Below are 24,163 nucleotides of genomic sequence, written 5' to 3' on the forward strand. Positions count from 1 at the left end.
TAAATCAATAAATAAATAAAAAAAAAATTATATTGGAAAATATTTTTAAAATTGGAAAATATTTTTAAAATAAGACTCCGAAGTAATAATAACTAATTTAGATACTTCTAACACTTGCATTTAAAATAGTTTACTTTAATTGGGTTTCGTTGAACAATAATATAATGTAATTTCAATTCAATTATAATATAAATTTAATTCAATTTTATAATAATTTGATTTTAAAATTCAGTTCATTTTTATAATAATTCAGTTTTATTTATATATTTCATCAGTAGCTAATTGTTTATATTCATCTCATAATTAACCTAACCTAAACTTTCTTAATGGATTGTAAAGTTTTACCTTTAAACTTTAATATAATTAAATTTGAATTTTTTTTCAACTCTTTGGATCATCTCAAATTAGGATTAGTTAGTAAAACCATACAAATTGACTTGGAGAAGTTTAAACTAATTGGGCAGGTTGGCCAATGCATTATAGTTTTATATCAACTCATCTCAAACCCAGGAAAATTGAAATTTTAGGCCATTAAATTATGGACATAAATTAAATATATACCTTTTTAGCATGATCATGACCTATCTTGTAAAAAGCTCACATAATCTGAGTTTTCACTTTAAAAGTTTAAATTGAATTTGACATTTTTATCTAACTCAATATAACTTATGATTTGCATCAAGCTTTGGAAAAACTCTAACTACAGGCTTAATATTTTTTTTCGGATCTAACATCTCATTTCAAAAACATAAATAGAGTAAGTTTTTTTCTCATATTTAATGAGAATTCAAAAATAAATTTAAGTTTGAATTTAATTAGAAATAACAAAGTTAAATAACATGTAAAAATAAAATTGATAAAATTATTATTTTAATGTTTTATATTAGTATAATGTTAATCTCTTATGTAAATTTGATATATGTTTTTGTGTTATTTTTTTCTTATTAATCTTTTAAAAGATTTATCAATAACATTATAGTTGAATACTCATTTTGATCACTAACTTACATGTCTCCTATCCACCTATATCATGTTTACTAATACAAACTCAAATTCATATAAATGGGCGATTTAGATTTTATATCTTAAACACAGATTGAATGTAAGTGTTTAAAACTTGGTGTCATTGTAATCCAATCTAAAATTATTCACAAATGCGTGTAAAGAAAACTTTTTTTTTGCTTTCACTTCAAATCTTCTCATCACAACCTCATATGAAGAAACTTGTACCATTTTAATGAATTTCTAATAGAAAAATATAATGCAGATGAAGTTTTGAAAAAACCAGAAAAGTACAAACAAAAAATCAATTCTAACTGATGCCTACCTCGTATTTAAACAAAATTGTTCATAAACTAAGTGTGTCGCAAAAAAAGGGTTAGAAAAATATAACTTACTAAAAGTTTAATTAAAATTAACTTCACAGATGAAGATGATTCAATATTATATTTACAAATGTTCTTAGAAAATATAGCACTCGCTTCTTTTTATATAACTAAAAGAATAAGAAAAAATGTTCATGTTTTTCCATCGGTTAAAGTTATAAACGTAATTAGTTGGCAAAATTCAATGGTATTGGTTTATTCGACAGGATTCAATGAATCAAATACACCACTTGCCGATTCATGATTCAGCAAATTCCCTTAAAAAAGTTATGTTTTGCTCTGAGGTTTGGAATCCATTAACAATTACTAATTCTATCCATGTGTGTACATGTCAGATGAATATTTTATTTCTTAATAAATGCTTAAATTATAAATTTTGTTTAACCCTTCATGGAAGTTAACATTTGGTTAAAAACACTAATTTAAATGTATTGATTCGAACATATTTTAATTGAACCAGAAACTCCTTTTAAAAAAAATAATAAGTCTGTGTAAATTAAATTATGTTCTTAAATATCTCGATGAGAAATTGCAAGAAAATAAAAGTTAAATTTACAAAAGAGTAGTAGTTACAGAGTATTTTGCTCATGTATAATTTTTTTGTTTTTCTCTATTAAAAATTAAGGTATGCAATAAATATGTATTTTTCTTAATTTATTATATATAAATAAACAGAGTAGTGCTATCATGCTTGTGTGGTGTATGTCAGAGCAATTCAGCAATAATGAAAGGAAAGCAAACATAGAAAACGGTGATCTACATGGCAGCCTAAAAATTATGAAAATATAACTCTTCGCCTGAATAACAGAGAATTATTGATCGCTGAAGATGCTGGAAGACGATAATAATGCATAAAGCAGAGGGCCATAATGCGAGGATCAAACAAAAAAAGGTCGTTGGTGGATAGCTTTTAAACCATTAATGGAGTGACAATGATTGCATGTTTTCCAAAAGCGATATATGGTTAAGCATTGCTTAATCATTAGTTCCCTTCTACAGTTCTGTTCTCTTCATTTGGCATATTTTAAGGATTAGTTATTTGATTGATGTGAGATGTTTTATTTGAAATTTTACGCTGACGATAATGGCCCAATGCATGCCTACCTATATTCGAACAAATTGGATATAGTAATTTTTTTTTTTCATTCTAGCACATTTTAACAAAAAAATTTATGATTGAAATTAATTTAATCATACGTTCCAATTACATTTAACATTTCAAGATTAATTCCATTTGACTTAATGTAAAAAAGTCCTTCAGCTTCAACATATCATAATGCAATTAAGTAGGGACCTATAATTAGATAAGGACAAAGAAAACCACTTTCTTAGCATCGTGTAGGCCAGGGCATTATTCTAACCATTTATCTGAATATTTTGTAACAAGTATTAAATAGAATGATGGCAATTCTAAATTTTAAATGTAATTTAGTTATGTGAACAACTAATTTAATGTCAAAGCCACATGATTAAATTTTGAATCAAATTCTTTCTTAACCATAATAAGACACTACATAAACACTCAATACACAAGTTAACAAGCGACTAAATAATTATACAAAACACAAAATCAGAAACTCACAATAAACATAATAACAATCCACAATTAAGAAAACTTTAATCTTCAAACTCTTTCAAAACTCTTATTTTCCAATCTCACTATCAAACATTTTTTTGTTCAACAATTAACCGTATATAGAATACATACGCCTGGCAGCAACCACAAGTTTCGATGTTAAAAAAATTTTCGAGTGAATTTATAAAAAACAAACTTTTTTTAATTGTTTACTTTTATCAAAAAAATTGAAACTTATTTTCTAACTACTGTATACCAACAAAAACTCGAACCAACATTTTACAGTGATTTTTGCAAAAAAAAAAAAAGTAGTCCACATTGCAAATCGCATGACTACATATGTGATTACCAAGACTGGTTAATAATATTTTACTCAAACTAGAGGTAAAATTTGTAAAACATGTGGAGATGAAAAACATTTAACCCAATAGTTTTCTATTGCATTGAAAACCAGTAACTTTCAGTAATCATAGTTATTAATGACAGTGCTGATCTTATTATTGTTACAATAGCAATATCAACATTAATACATTATTGCCCCAATATTACCAAAAAATTAATAAATAACATACAACATAATTACAGAAAAACGAAGACTCGGGACAGAGAAATAACTATTCCAACTACTTTAAGGACAGTTAAATTCAAATATAGAATAATTTATAACAAAGATATCAAAGCCAATGATCCCTTTCTTTCTTGAAAGGGTTGCGGTGATAAGAGCAGTTGCGAAACATAGAATTACCTTACCGACGAGTGTTAAGAATAGAAAAGCTGCAACGTGTTCTCACTTAGACAACCCAGTACGCCGTGTCTAGGTGAGTACCTAAGATCACGGGCCTGAGCTGGAATTTTGAATTGCTGAAGAAGCCTAAAAGATGGCAACTCATGCAAGACCAAATCACATGTAACTTCATCCCAAGATGCTAACAATCTGCTCTGACTCTCTATGTCCATAATTACACATTTTGGTAGTCGAATTTTACTCACATTTGCATGGGAGGAACCCAACTTTTGGAAATGATGACTACCCATTCTATTGAACAAGACATGAGTGCCCTGTACTCCTTGTCCAGCACTAAGAGGAGTGGCCAACGGTTGAGATAGAGGCACATCCATTAATTTCGGTCTGTATGAAGCAACAATGTCATCACTGCTAGGGCAATAGGCAAGGGATATGCAGACTCCTTGATTATCAGTTTCAGGAACCACAAGCGGCCTTCACATTTAAAAAAGGTGAAATATTAGGACAGCTATTTACAGCCAAAAAAAAATAGAGGATGACACTTCGTACATGATTGCTTGCAAAATCACCACTGTCCTCGTGGAACCAAATTGAAATTACGCAGAAGAAAATAGGAATGATCCATCATATAGTATCTTATAAATGCAGGAAAACATTCCAAAGTCGAGAGCTGATTTAATTAAATTAAAAAAAAAAATGTAAGTTTCAAAAATGCAAAAGAAATACGACTCTAACACAAGAAAATAATCTAAAATAATTTTGGCAATACAAGCAAGGAAGATAACATGTATGTCATACAAAATGAAGAATAATAGGAGCTAAAGGAGTGAAAAGGGAAAGGTACAATGATGGACCAAACATTGGAAATGTACAATTCGAAATGTCGCATACTTTGGAAAACAAAACGAATTGTGCCAACAGGTAGACCCACACAAATCCAAAAACAAAATGGGTAAAGCGAAATATTTGCTCGTCATAATTGAATATTGTAGGGTTAACTTGATAGTGCCAGCAAATCAAGTTTTGCACAATATTTATTAGGAAATTATAATATTATATACATAAAGCGGACGTCTATAAAAGGCAAACAGCCTACCGTTCTTCAGAATCAATGTTCCACTGACAAAGGCCAAAGGCAGATGCCGATAGGATGGTTTTAACACCCGATGAAAGACTTGAAGTTTGTGTAAGAGAAGTGACAGTATGCACAGGGTTATTAGTCAAACCAACTAAAGATTTCATGGGACCTACAGTTTGACGCATGTCAAACACTAAGACAGAACCATTCTGCAGGAATATAAATATGAAGATTAGAATTTGAAGCTCCCACATCCAATAAATACAAAAACCAAATTGCTGACCTGTAGTCCAGCATATATGTTATGCGAATTGTTCAGATCCCACGAACAAGACCATGCAGGATCCTGTAATAGAATTCAAGGTTAAAAAAACAAAGAGGTACTACTAAACTATGATGGGAGATAAATTGCAATATCTGAGCAACAAATTAGTAAATTAGCACACATGAAGGTGCATGAAAAAACTATTTTAAAAATCTGTTTCTATAAGTAGTTTAGAGAATTCCCTCTTATATACATCGTTTCCAAGGATTTACAATCACAGGAACTAACGAGGATTGCCTTGCCCTCCTGCTGTACGCTATTAAATATTATTTGGTGCCTGAGGTTGGAGAAAAAAGCTAGACTTTCTGGGATAGTTACTTACAACACTGCATCCTTTTTGGGATTCAGTGATTTTCTTATCTTTGTTATGATGTTGGGTTGATGGTTACTGTAAAAGAGCATCTTTAGAAAACTTTCAAAAGAGATTGGAAACCTTTACTTAGATAGCTTGCGGTCTTTTGGGCTCCTTAAGGTTTTTGGTTGCTCAATTCAAGGAGGATAACAAGTTAAATATACAAGCAATACAAATCTGAAAAAACACAAAGCATAGCAATTATACACTATTGCAACAAGCTTTATTTACTATTAGTTTACCAAACGAAAATATTGAATCAAACTTCACCTGTAGATCATAATTGATAACAAGATTGCCACTGTCCAAGCTGTAACACAGGAAAATACACCAATTACCGAGGTTTACTATGTCAAACAAGACCAATTAGTACTCAATGCAGCTATACCTGAGCACTGATAGTTTCTTCCCCAATGAAGAAAAGAGAGCCATACTACTATTAGAAGGAGAAATATGAAGGTCTTTAACACCACTTGTAGCAGAAGGCAGTAAGATATCTTGCATCTCAGATGGAGACAACAAGCTCATCTACAAAGCCAAGTTTCCATGAAAGTTAAATCGAAATCCTTTTTGCACAAGAGAAACTAAAGCCACATACAAATAAATACTTCAAATTGAAGAATCTTACTTTAGTTAGCAAGTGCATTCCACCTACTTCCTTTGGCTTTTGTGCGATTAATAAAATTTGATTAGAAATGTCCATATCAAAAATGCGTGCACCATCGAGAAGAATCTCTTTCTAAAACAAGTACACACCAGTTAAATAAAATTCTTCTAACAAAATAAGCCTATTATAAGAGATGTGATTAAAAAAAGTACGGTATTATAGTTCCATTCCACATATTCCTAGCTTACCATCCTAAACTTTTTTTTTCAAAACCACTTAACCTCCCTGAGTTTGGTTTAAAGTAAACTATCAATTCAATAAATTCCATTAAAGTTCTATGTTTCATGCCACAGCTTTAACCATGGTCATAGTGTAAGAACCTAGAAAATAGATTATTAGAGTTAATAAGTGTATTAAAATAATGAGACTGAGTATTTTATTATAAAATAATATCATAATATAAATAGAATTTTCTAAACTTGTCTCATTATCTAAATCATCTTCGATCTCTCTAAAACACTATTCTCTTAACTTCTCTACTATCTCTCTAAGTAATCTAACTCCTTGATCATTTGTTGGACGATCAGGAGGTACCTAAACGATCACTGCGTCAAGCTCTACAACTTCAACTGATCAATTCACTGTTTAGAGCAAGTCAAAAACCCCTTTTCTTTGGTATTTTAGGGTTCTTGATCATACAAGGCGATTATGTTTTTGCATGGGTCAATTTCTCTTCATTGATTCTTGATTGAATTGAAGTTCTAAAGTTAGTCTCCAATCACCAATCAGTGATTTGTAGGTGTTTTAAAAGTTCCTTGTTTTGCAAGAATTCAGTGGAGTGTTTTGAGAAATTGGGCAGTCGAGTTAGAGGTAAGGGAAGCTAGTGTTTTTCTTTTAATTTGAGTTGCAAAGTATGTGTTGGTATGTAATAGTATGTAAATTCAATGTATGCTAACTTTTGCTGTTTGAATTGTATGGTGTTTTCATATGCATGATTGATCGAATGATTTTTTATTAAAGGTAATTTCTGGTTTGTATGTGTGGTTGGTGTGGTGAAGAATGATGGTATAAAGTGATTACAGCAAAGAAGAATTTGTTTAGAAAGTTGGTAGTTGTAGTTTGGTGATGATTTGAATGGTTTTAGGTGCAAATTTGGGAACTTGAGTAGTTAAATTTTGATGGGAATGGTCTGAGACAAATTTGAGTGGTTGGGGTCTGTAACAAAGTCATTTGTGACTTGTCCTGACCCCTAAGTTGCATAAGTTTGAGCTGAAAATGGTTTAATTCATTTTAGGCCTATAAGTTGAGAATTGTGAAATGGTAGAATGGAATCTTGCACACAATCACTTAAAAATGAGTAGAAGATGGTTTGTAGGAAGTTGTTTAAGTCAAATTGATGGTATAACACGATCTAGGAGTGTTAGAAGTTGGAAAAATATTTCAAATTGGTCAAGAGTGGGTGGTGGTGCAAATTTTGCAATTTTGGTGCTGTTAGATATATTATATCTTTTATCTTTTAGTTAGTTTGTTATTATTTCTCATTTGTATTTTGGGCTTAGCCTTCCCGGTGTCGGAGTTTCACCGCGACACCTACATAGCTCTCGCCAGACCTCCCTCTCTCTGTTCAGACCTTCCAGAGCAGCCATTGCTGTCATCTTCGTCTGTCTTCGTCTTCGCCGTTGATTGTCCCGGCACTGTTTTCCGCTGTACAGGCACTGTTTGCCGTTGTCCAGCCATTGTTTGCCGCTGTCCAGCCACTGTTTGCCGCTGTCTGTGCCGTTGGCCGCTGTCCGCACCGTTTTGCCGTTGTCCGCGCCGTCTGCTGCTGTCCGGCACCGTTTTGCCGCTGTCCGGCACCGTTTTGCCGCTGTCCGGCACCGTTTTGCTGCTCTCCGGCGCCGTTTGCCGTTGTCCGGCCGTTTGCCGTTGTATGCTTCCAACCACTGTAGGCCCCATCACCTCGTCAGTTAGTGATGACAGTCCCTGTAGTTTTGTCGCTTCCAGCCAGTGATGGCAATTTAGTCCCTATAGTTTTATAGCTATCAACCGCCGCTGCAGTCGCTACCGTCTCAAACAGACGCAACTGCGTCAGTTCTTGGGCTAGAGTTTAGTCCGATCTTCTTGTGATACACTGCTAAGTATCACCGAGTTGTCCAGCATTTTGGACCTCCAACATGTCTTTGGATCTTTGATGCCTTTGTTTCAGCATTGTAGCTTAATATTTTGTTTTGTTTTAGTGGTCCAGCAACTGTGATATTCCACATTTCTGCCCTTCACACTAAGGGGGAGTACGTTTCCAAGACACTGCAAGTCACATATATATGGGTGTAGTCCCTGTAGTTTTGTAGATTTCAGCTACTACTGTTGATCCCGTCACCCAGCCATCATTGATGAGGATTTAGTGTAGTCCCTGCAGTTTTGTAGCTCTTAGCTTTCAGCTACCACTGTTGATCCCGTCACTCATCCATCATTGATTGGGAATCAGTCCTTGCAGCTTGTCATTGTCCACCACTGCTCTCCTTCATCCACTTTTGAAGTTGAAGTTTCACAAGCTGCTGTTAGTCCATCTATGTTTGCCTCACACTCTTTAAGACAAATCATCTAGTTCAACACTGAGTTCATCTATGTTTGCCTCATGATGATGACGAGGAGGAAGAAGCAGATGCTGATGAGGATGCTGATATAAGTGATTAGAACACATCATGAGTTTCACTGGACCTTTTATATTGCTTTCTTTTGTTTTTTTTTCTAGTTTAACTTTTAGACTTGGTTGAAATTCAGTTCTTAGTTTCTGATTGAATGAACATTTTGGTTAAGTTATCTGGCCTGATAGACTGTGCTGATTCATGATGCTTATGCTTGACTTTGAAATGATGTTTGAGATGGGTCAATTTAGTTCAAATTGTGGTTGCTTTCTTCATGAAAAGTCTAATAATGCTTTTTGTTTAACTGCAATCAATATTCTTGGCAGTTGCTTGATGATGTTTGTGGAACTTTGAGTTAACCTTGTGAGATGTTGTGCCTTAGATTTTTCTTGTGAATACTATCATGTTAGATCAAAGTTGACTTTGCTTGAGTTTCTCTGAATAGAATCATTTGTTTGCTTGTTATACATGATCAAGACCATCTTACTCTTCTACATCTTTTATATGTTTGAGCCAAATAAGCATATACAAACCTCTTGAACCTTAATGAAATATGTTTTCCTTCCTTGAACCTCAAGCCTAATGACAATTCCCTGATTTACTTACCTTGAGCTGAATGGAAGAATCATGTTTGCTGCAGGTGAATGGTTTAAAGTTTGGGGAAGTTTGTTCTGTAAGGGTGTATTGAGAAAAATAGAAATATAGAAAAATGAGGAAAAAGAAGAAAGAAAAAGAATGGAATGAAAGAAGGGTGGGATATAAGTTTGAAAGTGGTTGTAATTTAAGTGAAGTAAAAGAGAAACTTATGTGCATGATTTGAATTGTTTAATCTCTTAGCTCAAGGTGTTTTGTTATCCAAAAAAACCATGTTTCTTTCTTAGCCCAACCACATTACAAGCCAATCAAAGTCCTTGTGATGCTAACTTGCTTTTGAATGTGTTTAATTTGGTTGAAACAAATGGCAAAGTTGATTTGTGTGACATTGTGATAGTAGAGTGATAGATACACATCCTTATATACCAGTGCATGCAAGTGAAACACTATCTTGGGTGAGGATTGGTTCTACATAATTCAGTAAAGCATTCTGCCATGACTGTTGATCTCTTATAAACTATAGCATTTGATTGATTGAAAATGTTGTGAGCACCACAGTGGAAGGCTAATCTGTACACATTTCTAGCCGTTCCAAGTTAAGCAAGTGTTGTGAATTCTGCTATGTCTGTGAAAATATGCTTTGTGTTGGAGCCTGATACCTTTTGCTTGAGGACAAGCAAGGTTCTAAGTTTAGGGGAGTTGATAATGACATATTTTACCATGAATTCAATAATGAATTAAGAGAAAACGTCAACCCTTCCTTAACTTTTTACCTTGTAAATCCTAGTTTTCTTTTAGTTTGTTAAGTGGTTTCACCTTAAGCTCTAATGAGATATTTTAATCACTAATCCCTGCTTTTATGTGCTTAAAGTAGTTGGAAGAAGTTTATGCATCAAATAAAGGCACTGGAAACCAAGGAAAGTAAGAAAAACAACAAAAATGAAGAACCAGAATTCTGCTGAAGTTAGCCCGGGCGCCCCTGGCTTATGGGGGCTTGAGCGCCAACTTTGCTAACATGGCATATTTGCCCCATTTAACTCAGAGGCACGAAGAGCTTGACATCTTTTGACACCCAGACGCGTTTTCTCTCATTTGGAGCACTTGGAGGTGAGCTAGGAGTTGTGGAAACAGTCCATCTTCTTCCTTGGGCCTTCTTCCTTCTTCCATTTCCACCATTGTTGTATGTTCAAGCTCTCCATTCATGGAGAGCTAATTTCATTGTTGTTGGGGATTGATGTAGCCACTGAACTCTTATGCAAACTACTGTGTTTTGAATGAAAAAATGTCTCTTTCATTGATTGTTAGTGTTTAATTCCTTCTCTTAATGCTTGTTGTGAAGTTGTTACCCATGACATGATTTTAGGGTTTGCTTGATATTGGGAAATGTTGGGTAAATCTGAACTTGGATTAAACACCTAAAGGAAATAGTATTTAGGGATAGAACTAGGACTTTTGGTTGTCTTAAATCTCAAATCTTAATGCGAAAATAATTGTTAGGTTTTCCAAGAAATTGGAGCCTAATGAGGAAGTCTAGGCTCTCTCTACCAAGGGATTGGGTTTGAGTAAATTAGTAGATTGACATTGGCATATTAATGAAGAGGAAGTGATTTTTATTATATAAGAGTGAAGTAGGTGAAATCATACCCCCAACAATACCATTCCATATCATCTCTAAACTTTCCATTTCCAAGTGTTTGAGTATCTAAGATCACTTTTATCATTTATGTTGCATGTTTACTTTAATTGCACTAAAACCCAAATTATGAAGCATTCTTTAGTCTAAGTTAGTTGGAAATTATACGATTGTTTAGTGACACGAGTCTCTTGGGAAACGATATTTGGTCTTACCAGTTTTATTACTTGAAACGATTTGGTATACTTGCCAAAGTCTCAACAGTCGCTAAGCAAGTGGTTGAGGGGTCTAGACCACTGTCTTCTTATTCGCCTAGCGAATTGGGTCGCTGGGCAAGTGGTTGAGGAGTCTGAACCATTGTCTTCTTATTCGCCTAGCAAGTTGGGTCGTTGGACGAGTGGATGAGGGGTCTAGACCACTGTATTCTTATTCGCCGAGCGAGTTGGGTAGTTGGGCAAGTGACTGAGGGGTCTAGACCACTGTCTCTAGTCTCACCTGCGAGTGTGGTTGTTGAGCGAGAGGTTGAGGTCTGGGGAACAGTGTCTGAGTATTCGCACAGCGAGTTGGGTCGCTGTGCGAGAGAACTATGTGATCGCCCAGCGAGTGTGATCGCTCAGCGAGTGTGGTCGCCCAGCGAGTGTGGTCGTTGAGCGACTAGTTCAGGTTTAGTTTACTCTTTCCTTCTTTATTCTTGATTGATTTGAATTATGCTTTGATTCATTTGGGGATGATGTATGATCGTGTATGAGTTATTATGAGTATCAAAGTTATGAATTGAGATTTAAAGTGAAAGAATGGTTTTCAAAGTTGTGGAAGAGTTCCAAGGAGGAATCTCTTATTGGTGATTTTATGGGAAACTAGTATAAATTGTAAGAAGCTGATATGATTGTTGTCTTGAACCTCTAATGATCATCTGTTCTCAATTAGAGAGTGATGAGTCATGTCGTGAGAGGAGCAGGAGATCCTAGTCTGGGGGTCGTTCTTCATGGTGTCAAAGAGCGTTTTAAGGACTAACTCTGTGTGGTAGCTTTGAGTGAGTCAGTTGTTTCACCACACAAGTGCAGAACTATTCATGGCTCGACAATTATACTAGATGGTAATGGGTTTGGCTAAGCCTGAGTTAGTATATGTGAAGAGAAATAATGTGAAATCTATGGTGTGCTTGAACTTGTATATTGTGTTTACTTTAGCATGAATGCTTCTTTTTCAACTAGCTTACCCTTCTTGCATGTTTCTTGGTTGTTTGTTCTATGTGTATTTTTTGTGGCAATGATCATCTGGTGGGTGTGAGCAAAGCAAGATGATGTGTCCGTCGAGCAAGCATTAGGCAGAGTGGCTTCTGATGTATAGTGTTTTAGACTGTTTTCTTTAGAGTACTTATAGTCTCTTGGTGGACTTTTGATACACCAATATTGTGCATAGTTTTGATACTAGTGTTAGGATATTTACCCTATTTATCATGATTATATTGTGTCTAGGATTACCCTATTTATCATGATTATATTGTGTCTAGGGTTACCCTATTTATCATGTATTTGTGTATCAATTTATTCTTATAAATAGAAGATTGTGAGAGGGATCAATTAAGCCCTCAAGAATTATTTCTTTTCAATCTTAAGTTGGTATCAGAGCGGGTCGATCCCGCTCTGGTTTCTGTCTCGTAATATATATCTGTCCGGCGCCATAGTTCTTCGTCGCCCGCCGCTGCCCGCCGCCGGCCACCGTCAACCGCCGGCCACCGTCGCCGCCGCCGGCCACCGTCCGGCCACCGTCAACCGTCGGCCACCGTCGCCGCCGGCCACCGTCGTCCATCACTGTCACAGTTTCCTTCGTCTAAACCCTTAGGGTTTTCTTGTTCCTCGCTAGTACTATTTGTCTTCTTCAGAGATGGCGTCTGGCAGTACTCTTTCCTTCTCTGGAAGTCCATCAATTACCTCCGAGAAGCTAAATGGAAAAAATTATCTATCATGGTCTGCTGCTGTTGAAATGTGGTTCCTTGGCCAAGGGCATTATGACCACCTTGAGCGAGATGGAAGCCATGTGCCTACTGAAAAAGCTGATCAGTGGAAACAAGCAGATTTCCAGTTGTGTACCCTGTTATGGCAATCAGTGGAACCCAAACTTCTTGTATCTTTGAGGGCTTTCAAAACTTGTCACTCCTTTTGGAAGAAAGCCCAAAGCATTTATGCCAACGATATTCAACGTCTCTATGACACTACGAACAAGCTTGCATCTCTTAAAATGGCAGACCATGATATGGTGTCCTTCATGGCTGAAGCCCAATCTGCTGTCGAAGAACTTAGGATGTTTTTGGAAGTAGATCCATTAGAGGATATCAAAAAGAAACTAGACAAATTTTACATGGTGTTGATCCTTCGTGCCCTACATCCCGATTTTGATCATCTCAGAGATCAACTTCTAACTAGTCATGAGGTTCCCTCTATGGAAACATTGACCACTCGCCTTCTGCGTGTCCCGGTTTCTCAAACTCAAGAAGCGCATGAACTAGTGGAACCATCTGTCATGGTTGCCACACGAGGAAGAGGAGGACGTGGCACTAGAGGAGGAGGACGAGGAGGTCGGGGACGTACTCAATGCACATATTGTAAAAGGATGGGTCATACTCAAGAGAATTGCTACTCCTTACATGGTTTCCCTTCCAAAACCGCCAATATTTCGAAGACTGAAACTTCCACTTCGAAAACTGAAACCTCCACTTCTATGTTTTCTGAGGATGAATATCAAGAGTATTTAAGGTTAAAGTCTAACAGCTTGGCACAACCATCTCAATCTCCCAATACATCAATAGCCTGCGTTTCTCAATCTATGGAATGTCAAAATTCATGGGTAATTGACTCAGGTGCTTCTGATCACATTTCTGGTAATACCTCTTTGTTCTCATCTATTTCCTTTCGAGAAAAACCTCATTTCATAACCCTTGCAAATGGATCTAAAACTTCTTCCAAAGGAGTCGGTCATGTTTCTCTGTCTCCCTCCCTCAATCTCAACTCAGTCCTTTTTGTCCCTAATTGTCCTTTTAATTTAATTTCCTTAAGCCAGTTGACTAAAATGTTAAATTGTTCAATAACCTTTGATCATAAATCTTTTGTTATACAGGAGCGTGGTTCGGGGGGACAGATTGGAGAAGGATATGAAGCTGGCGGATTATACCATTTTGGATCTCGTCCAAGGGTGTCTTGTGTTGCTGCTCATAATCCTAAAGTGCTACATGATCGACTTGGCCATCCTCATTTGTCCAAATTAAAAAAGATGTGTCCTGAACTTAGTGGTCTCCAAACTTTAGAATGTGAGTCATGTCAATTAGGAAAACATGTTAGATCTTCCTTTCCTAAAAGGTCTCAATCAATATGTAATTCTAGTTTTTCCATCATCCATTCTGATATATGGGGACCTAGTCGTATCTCCTCCTTTGGTTTTAGATATTTTGTTACCTTTATTGATGAATATTCAAGATGTACTTGGGTTTATCTTATGAAAAATCGTTCTGAATTGTTAGTTATCTTTACATCCTTTTTGAATGAAATCAAGAATCAATTTGGTCAAGTAATCAAAATATTAAGAACTGATAATGCAAAAGAGTATTTCTCATCCTCCTTTTCTGCCATCTTGAGTTCCCATGGTATCTTACATCAGTCTACTTGTCCTCATACACCACAACAAAATGGTATAGCAGAACGAAAAAATAGACACTTGGTTGAAACTGCTCGTACCCTTTTGCTTGGTGCCCATATTCCTGTCCATCACTGGGGGATGCCATCTTAACTTCATGTTATCTTATTAATAGGATGCCCTCCTCCTCTCTTGATAATAAAATCCCTTTCTCCATTTTGTTTCCTAATGATCCTCTCTTTCATACATCTCCCCGAGTGTTTGGCTGTGTATGTTTTGTTCATGACATGTCTCCAGGTCTAGACAAACTCTCCGCTCGCGCTCTCAAATGTGTCTTCTTAGGCTATTCTCGACTTCAAAAAGGATATCGGTGTTACTCTCCTGAAACTAAGAAGTATTACATGTCTGCCAATGTCACATTCTTTGAACAGACTCCTTACTTCTCTCCATCTGTTCAGGATGTTTCTATCCTCCAGCAAGTCCTTCCTATTCCAATGGCTGAGTCAAATAGCTCCACTGTCTCTGTCATTCCAAGTCTTGATCACAATCCTTCTACACCTGTTTCTCCACATACTGAGATCATCCCACACAGGGCCTCAATGGATAGTCCACCTCCCCAAGACAATGGTGAATCTCCTACTTCAGATTCTTCTCCCTCGTCACCTCCTCCCACGCCTCCTGGTGCAAATGATTCAGCATGGCCTATTGCCCTCAGAAAAGGTACTCATTCCACTCGGAACCCTCATCCCATTTATAATTTTCTAAGCTATCATCGATTGTCGCCCTCCTATTTTTCTCTTTTATCCTCAGTGTCCTCTGTTGTTATACCCAAGAATGTGAAAGAAGCACTTGATCATCCTGGATGGCGACAAGCTATGATTGCAGAAATGCAGGCTCTTGACCACAGTAATACTTGGGAGCTGGTGCCCCTTCCCCCAGGAAAAAAGGCGGTTGGTTGTCGATGGGTGTATGCAGTTAAAGTTGGCCCTGATGGTGAAATTGATCGGCTCAAAGCTCGGCTTGTTGCCAAAGGTTACACTCAGGTTTATGGTCTTGATTATTGTGACACTTTCTCTCCTGTAGCCAAGATGACTACTATTCGTCTCTTCTTTGCCATGGCAGCCATTCGTCACTGGCCACTTCATCAATTGGATATCAAGAATGCCTTCCTACATGGTGATCTTGAGGAAGAAGTTTATATGGAGCAACCTCCTGGGTTTGTTGCTCAGGGGGAGTCTGGTATGGTATGCAAATTGCATCGATCTCTATATGGCCTTAAGCAATCCCCACGTGCTTGGTTTGGAAAGTTTAGCTCCATTGTTCAAAAATTTGGGCTAAAACGCAGTGAAGCAGACCATTCAGTTTTTTATTGTCATTCTTCTCTCGGGAAATGTGTTTACTTAATAGTATATGTTGATGATATTGTCATTACAGGAAATGATGTTGTTGGAATATCTCAACTAAAAGAGTACTTGTGTAGACATTTTCAAACCAAGGATCTTGGAAGTCTCAAATACTTTTTAGGCATTGAAGTAGCGCAATCAAAAGATGGAGTTGTAATCTCCCAAAGGAAGTATGCTCTTGATATATTACAAGAAACAGGCATGATTGATTGTAGACCGGTAGACAGTCCCATGGACCCAAACCAGAAATTAAGGACAGAAGAAGGTGAATAATTCTCCGATCCAGAGAGGTATAGGAGGCTGGTTGGCAAACTGATTTATCTCACTATTACAAGGCCAGATCTATCCTTTGCAGTTGGAGTGGTTAATCAGTTCATGCAGGCTCCATGTGTTGACCATTGGAATGCTCTCATTCGCATTCTAAGGTATGTAAAGAAGGCTCCCGGGCAAGGATTGTTATATGAAGATAAAGGAAGCATTCATGTCTCTGGGTATTGTGATGCAGATTGGGCAGGTTCACCTATTGATAGACGGTCTACAACAGGATATTGTGTTTTTCTGGGAGGAAACATTATTTCATGGAAAAGTAAGAAACAGAATGTAGTAGCTCGATCAACCGCGGAAGCCGAGTATAGGGCAATGGCATCATTAACATGTGAACTTATATGGGTGAAACAATTCCTTCAAGAGCTTAAATTTTGTGACATCCATACTATGAAGATGTATTGCGACAATCAAGCTGCTCTCCACATTGCATCAAATCCAGTGTTTCACGAGAGGACTAAACATATAGAAATTGATTGTCATTTTGTTCGTGAAAAGTTGTTGACCAAAGAAATATGTACTGAGTTTATTGGGTCAAACGATCATCTCGCAGATGTATTGACTAAGTCATTAAGGGGTCCTCGGATTGAGTTTATTTGTTCCAAGCTTGGTACATACAATTTGTATGCTCCAGCTTGAGGGGGAGTGTTAGGATATTTACCCTATTTATCATGATTATATTGTGTCTAGGATTACCCTATTTATCATGATTATATTGTGTCTAGGGTTACCCTATTTATCATGTATTTGTGTATCAATTTATTCTTATAAATAGAAGATTGTGAGAGGGATCAATTAAGCCCTCAAGAATTATTTCTTTTCAATCTTAAGTACTAGTACATGTTGTATATAAAGTTAGAGTTATAGTTTTCTTTGGATGACTGTAAGAATAACTCTATACTCCAAATCTATCTTGTTAACTGATTTATCATATTAACTATGTGATGACTATTATATAGTTACATGTTATATTTTGGGATGTTACACAGTTATTTCAAGTTAAAACAAACTTTGGGGGGCTAAGGGGAAAAAAGTTTAAGAGATAAATAGGGATAGACTAAAAGATAACAAGGTGAAACTTTTCCAAAGTGGTGATGTTAGGTAGGAGAGGAGAGGGCGAAATGATATAATGGCATACCTGCAATTCAAAATTACAAATGGATCCCTTTCCACAGTACTTTGGGCCAATGTTGTGCTCTACAAGTTACATTGAGGGAAAGAAACTTGAGCAATCAATGAAATCAACAGCAACTTTTTCTTGAAAAAAGAGTTTGTTGTTTTAGAAAGAAAGTGGGAGTGGTGCTGGATGAGCAAAAGGAGACAACTTTTATTAGGCAGAAATCAGTCATCTCATTTGAATGCTGAAAGAATGAATACCAGATTCGCATCTCCCCTGAGAGCTTCCATTGTGACTTATCGATGCAGATTCCCTGCTCCGCATATCTAGTAGCAGCTGCTCCAAATAAGTGTTTCTCTACAGGTCAAATGTACATAACAGTTTAAGCCATACATACAAAGATCCAAAACGATCGAAGAGGGTTTTATGATTTGGACGAAATATTTAAACCAGTTTAAACTGCATAAATGTCTGTTCGCAATGCTCCTCAAGCAAATGCCTCAATTTTCAACATCAAATTGTCGAAACTATGAAAATGGTTTTTGATGCAAGGTTTCTGTTACAAACTAAAAATTGAAATGAGAAGAAAAAAAATAATTTAATGGAATAGGGTGAGAAGAACAATGAAAAGGAGACCAAATTACCTTCCAAGGGTGCCCCGTCACTAAGAGCCAACCATTGATCAATACAATGGCAACAAATCTCCCTCTCTCCTATTTCCTCTTCTCCTACTCATATCTAACTAGCCATCTCATTAACATTCTAACTATTAACTTACTCCCCCTTTTTCTTATATCCTAATAGGTTCAGACAAAGTAACAAAAGAGTGGAAGATGTTAAATTACTGATTATAAAGGAAGTAAAGAGGCAAACAACAACATCAAGAGTGGTAATGGTCCAAAAAAGTAGGTTAGGGTTAGAACATGCAACGGTGTGGCATGGCAAACATGACATGGCATCATCATCTATTTCATATAAAATAAAATATTAGGGTAATATGAGTGGCTCCAACCATAGTCTTTAAAAGATTTTTAAATTTGGAAAACCAAAGATTTTCTGACAAATTGTTTGTATATTCTATAGTAATGCATAGTGATACTTGTGTAAGATTCTGAACTTGAAAATGCAAAATGTTTTTAAATTTGGAAAACCGCAGATTTACCAACAAAATGTTTGTATATTCTGTAGTAATGCAGAAGTTATACCTGTGTAAGAGTCTGAACCTGAGAATGCAAGGTGACTTCTCGAAGTTTCCATCCCTCTTCTTTCTTGCACCAATCACTGACCTAAGAATGTATTTGATATATTGTTTTAACCAATAATACAGATTCATATTCGAGCATGATCAAAAGTTCAAAACCCACAAAAAGCCAGGAAGAAAAAATAGCATGTAAAATAATATTGCACAGTATCCCACTACCTTACTGTCAAGGGCAGCACATTTGGCCTCAAGTGACTGAATTCTCTGCCAACAGCGAAAAAGTAATCAATCAGGTAACCTATCTTCTTAAAAGGTTTCTTTTCACATAAAATGCGCACATAAACATGGCCAAACCTTCTGAGATTCTTCCTCGACCGCAACTACTCGGGAAGCAAACAGTTTCCTCACATCCTTCAACGTACATTTCCTATTACATTGGGGACACTGGGACCAAAAACACACAAAAGATAAATATAGAACCACTTTAGGTTGCATAAATTTCAGAAAGCACCACTCAAGCCTCACCTAAACATAGTGTGTATTTACCTTGCTGGAACTTTTGCGTTGTTGAAGCCATCTTTTGATGCAAGACATGCCATATATGTGTCCACAAGGAAGACAACTGAACTCATTCACCCCAAAAATTCAAAAAAATTCACCACATCGTTCACATACATTCAACAATTTCACCACCATAAAAACTTCTAATTAACAATCAGTCACTGTGAGTGGGCGTGTGTGAGTGTATAATTTAGGGCAAAGGAAATGCGGTTGCACCAGATATGATGTTCGCCGTTATCGGTCCAAACATCCATGCAAATAGGGCAAAAAAGACCATCAATGTTGGTATGGTCGCTTTCTTGGCTACCGTTGCTGCTCCCAGTCGCGAAGGAACAAGAAGCCCCGCTTCTTTCGAACCTACGGCGTTTATTCCTCTCCTCTCCCACGCAATCCTGTGTTTCGTCGGGGATAACAATTACGTTATCGGATGAAACGCTTGGAGGAGTGTCATGCGAAACCCTAGGGGTGGCCACACCGGGAACGTACTCTTCGTCATCTTCGTCTTCGTCTTCACCTTCGGTTTCTTCATCGTCAGTGATTCCATAGTCTGCGGGGTTTCCAATAAGTTGCGGAGCCGCGATCAGGTTTTCTTCGTAGTCCGCGAATTCAATCGGAGACGCCATTCCAAGAGAGGAAAGGCTAAGCAAGTTCGCAGAGTGGCCCAAAACCTAAAGACGACCTTACACGACCGTTTAAACGTTGGGAGGTAAATCAGAAATAAGCGCGCCAATTATGTGTTCTGTTTTTATGGGATTTAAATAATTTAAAATGAGATATGTTTTCACCTTGGACTCTGTCTATGGCTAGCTAAACCCACCCTTCAAAAGACATTTTACGATAATAATTTTAATATAGTAAAATAATATAAAAACATATAATAGTAACAAAATTCAATAAAAAAATATGGATAGTGTTTACTTTTTACCAGGGGAAATACATCCATATATTTTTATGATAATAAAAAATAAAAATATTATTATTATTATTATTATTATTATTATTATAAAATTAAATTAAAAAATGTTTATATTTTTATCATAAAAAAAATTATTTACATGATTTATAATTAAAAAATTATTAAATTTGAAAAGAACGATCAGATAAAAAAATTAAGAAACAAGATAAAATTGATAAAAGTTTATTTTAATTTTAATAAATTGTTATTTAACAGGTAAAATTAAAAAAAAGTGTGAACATCTAAAATATAGATATGTAGGTGTAAATAAACTATTTATTTAAATTAAACCTTTAATGTAATTTTGATTCCATTATTTTCTTTACTCATTTTGGATTTTTCAATTTAAAATTAAATATTTAATGTAATAAACTAGTTTCCAATTTTTGTGTGTTTATTTTTTATTATGTATTTCTCGACATATTTAATGTTGTCAAAATGGGTTAGAATCTGATAACCAATCGAGTCCATCACAGAATCGGATTGGGTTGGGTTTTGAAAAAATTAAACTTTTTTTATACGGGTTAATTTTCAACCTGATGGTCAATCCGACCCACCACATATTCAAACCGAGTTGGGTTTAAAAAAATTGAATTTTTTTTATACTGGCTAATTTTCAACCCAGTACACTTAGAACACAGTTCAACCAGATTGAATTTGTGATGAGCTGACCAACCCTTCTAGTTTAATTTAATTATTTTTTAGTTTTTGTTTCAATATTATTTGCTAACATTTCTTTTATTGTGTTGTAAATTGAAATAAAGAAAAATATGTCTTTTATTAAAATATTATAAATTTATCCATTCAAGATTTTAATCTTATAAATAGATAAGTGATACAAAAATTATCAATATTATAAACTTATTTATTCGACTTTTGAGTTTGTTTTTTTATTACATTTGAGTTGTATGTTATTTTTTTATTTTGAATTGTCTTTGAAATTTAACATCGTTTTACAATGAAATTTATTTGATTTGAATTACAAAATAAAATGTTATTTTTTAATTTAAAAAAAAACTTCTAATTAAATGATTTAGTGATTCAACCCCTTTAACCGACTAACCTGTGGTAGACAGAGCTGAATTTGAAATTTTTTAACTCACTGATAAATGAGTCGAGTTGGATTAGCTCACTAAGTAGTCAACTTGTGGTGAACCAGACTCGGTCAAACTGAGTAACCTATTTTAACAGCACTAGTTTTCGTACTAGGTATTTAGTATCCTTGGTTAATTCAAAAATGAAATTTCAAAAATTATATATTTTTCATTGACTCTTTTTTTTTGTTAATTATTAGTTTGTTATATTAATAAGCTTGAACTTTTAGTGATAGTTTTGTAACTATATTTATTTTATAAAATAACAATTACACATTTAAAATAAAAATATATATTTTATTTTATATATATATATATATATATATATATATATATATATATATATATTAAAATGATTTTTTTTACTGTAAAAGTTAAAGAAACTTAAAAATGGGTTTCTTTAAGAAATAATCTTGGGATAACTCTTATACTAATCTTCTTTAACAGCTCTTTCTTCCTTCATCTCTACTCATTCTAAGATCTAACAACCTTCATATTTATTTTAAGAATTAAAGCAAAGACTTCTACTACTATTTTTTCGATTTATCTTTGGGTGAATATAATATATTATTTTCTTTAAAAACCACTATAATCTTCAATGCATGCAAATTTTTTAGTTATATATAATTCTTTTGTGTTTTAAACACACTCTTGTTTCAAGATTAACATAGAATCGCAATCTGTAATCATTAGAGATTTTATTGAGTAAATAAATCAAACTTAAGTAATATGATGGTGATGTTCAAGGAGAATGTTAACTAACTCCTTAAAGATAGCTAATCACTTAAATGTTTTAATCACAAACATAATTTGATTAAATTGTTAATTTTCTATAAATGTTAAATCTATTTTTGAAATTGAATTGGGGGGTTTGAATGTTGGAGTGTGATTTGATGTGGGTGTTGGGGAATTGATTCAATGAGTTCGAAAATATACAAATATTAAGTGTTGTGATCTTAATAAGTTAGTGTTGTGAATTTGGGAGAGAAGAATAAAGGTGTTAACATTAAATGATAATTTGTCTAATGTGAATGCTAGGAAATTATGATACATTTAAATTAATGGTGAATTAGGAGAAAAGGAAATATAGTGTGGGCAGTGAAATGTGGTGCATGTATAACAATCTTTGATTGTGAACAAAAATATGCATAATGTGAGAAAAAGACTTTGTTGATGTTTAGGTTTATGTCCGGCGTGTTATGATGTTTTATTGTTTGAGTTGATGAAACTTAAATTTATAAAAGGTATTAAATGAGTATATTTGTGAGTGTTAGGCAACACGGTAGATGTGATGGACGACTTTTTGAACATAATCTTTTATTAAATGATTAAATTATAATTTTGTTTGAAGCAGTAATGTATGGATGACTTATTTTAATGGAAAAATACTACTGCTTAGATGTTAAAGTGTGTTGAAGGAAACTTTGAGAGGTAAAATTATGTTGACTAATATCTTACCTGCTCTATAAAGTATGATACTTAAGTGGTGTCGGTTAGGACTTCACATGGTAGATAGTATAATATGAAAGATGATCATACTTATGGAGCTAGTGGGGTTAACCTTATTGTGAAGAACATTGGTGAAAAACATTGGTTGTGAGTATTAGAACATCATTAAAGAATTGTGATGAAGTAAGTGTGATAGGTGAAAATTTTCACCAGTACATTTAATACATTAGTTATGAGTAAATTCTGAATTTGGATCCTTAAAAGATACAAACAAAAATAAATCAAAGAAAAATACTAAATAAGATAAAGATGGAGACACCACAATCTACTAGTTGATAAATCAACAAAGATTTGTCACAAAGATTGTCATCTTTGATAAGAATCAAAGTTGAAGACGCCTCAAACTAATAGATTGACAAGAAAGGAAAATTTATGACAAAAAAATTCAATTTTTTATAAGGACCAAAATTCTAATCCATAAATCAAAAGAATCATATCTCAATGAAAAAATAATTTTCATATAATGATCATCGAAGATGTCTACAAATGTATTTTGTGATAAATTCAATTTTTTATAAGGACCAAAATTCTAATCCATAAATCAAAAGAATCATATCTCAATGAAAAAATATTTTTTATATAATGACTATCGAAGATGTCTACAGATGTGTTTTGTGTCTCTATATATAGCCCCAGATGATTAAGCAACCTAAGAAATTATAAAAGAAAACATAAAGACATCAAATAAAAAATAACTATAAAATTCAAAAACAAACTTAAACTCATCACCCAACAAATTCACTCACCCAACAATAGTTAAAAATTGTTAAAATTAAAAGAAAATTACAAATGTTTTTAATTGCATAAAACTATTAATTGTGATATGAGTCAAGCATCTCTTTTGAATTCCAATCTTCATGGATTGTATTGGATTGGAACACAGTCTTCTATCATACTATCCATTTTGAAGTTAATTTTTTTTTCTCAAATTCGTGCTAAATTTGTCTTCAAATTGTTATCACTTGAAGATTCATGAGACAGTCCTCTATCATACTTTTTTCTTAAAATTAATTTGTCATCAAATTCGTACCACTCAAAGATTCATACTCCTAAGTTTGGTAATGATAGAAGTAACTTCCTATTTCTTAAATTTATCCTTATCCTTTCATGAGGTGGATGATTGCTTGTAGGAGTTTTTTTCTCTTGAGATGTAGTTCCTTTGGACCTAATCAGTTTATCATTATTGTCCCCTTCTTAAAGATATTTCGATCGAATTCTAAAAGATCTCTCACACAAACATAAACCGAAGACACAAATCTAAAATAAATTAAAATAAAAATTCTATTAAAATGAAATTTATATCCGAAAATGATTAAGTATCATATTATTAAAGGGTTGGAGGTTTGCCCCCAAGGTCAAATACTCACTTGCAATAAACATCAAACAATTTTAAATAACAATGTTTATGCTAAAAGAAAAACAAAAGTAC

General features: G+C 34.5%; 1 protein-coding gene across 2 annotated transcripts; it reads right to left on the reverse strand.

The window, feature by feature from the left end:
* Nucleotides 1–3,478: 3,478 nt before the first annotated feature.
* LOC124823310 (Transducin/WD40 repeat-like superfamily protein) lies at nucleotides 3,479–20,109 on the reverse strand. 2 transcript variants are annotated; one of them, XM_088116218.1, is made up of 13 exons: nucleotides 19,393–20,105; nucleotides 19,162–19,237; nucleotides 18,970–19,059; nucleotides 18,835–18,879; nucleotides 18,620–18,700; nucleotides 17,675–17,771; nucleotides 17,436–17,494; nucleotides 6,090–6,200; nucleotides 5,850–5,989; nucleotides 5,732–5,771; nucleotides 5,068–5,130; nucleotides 4,803–4,993; nucleotides 3,479–4,180 (listed from the first exon to the last, which is right to left on the reverse strand). In XM_088116218.1, exons 1-13 carry the CDS (start codon nucleotides 19,797–19,799, stop codon nucleotides 3,721–3,723), a joined length of 1,860 nt encoding a protein of 619 aa, XP_087972344.1. In that variant the 5' UTR covers nucleotides 19,800–20,105; the 3' UTR covers nucleotides 3,479–3,720. The 2 variants fall into 2 exon arrangements, with proteins under 2 accessions (XP_087972344.1, XP_087972345.1); XM_088116219.1 differs by lacking the exon at nucleotides 4,803–4,993 and having other exon boundaries at nucleotides 4,030–4,180; nucleotides 19,393–20,109.
* Nucleotides 20,110–24,163: the final 4,054 nt, after the last annotated feature.

The sequence above is a fragment of the Vigna umbellata genome, chromosome 5, assembly GCF_029865625.1.
Source record: "Vigna umbellata cultivar VRB3 chromosome 5, Vumbellata_1.0, whole genome shotgun sequence".
In the NCBI taxonomy this organism is placed as follows: domain Eukaryota; kingdom Viridiplantae; phylum Streptophyta; class Magnoliopsida; order Fabales; family Fabaceae; genus Vigna; species Vigna umbellata.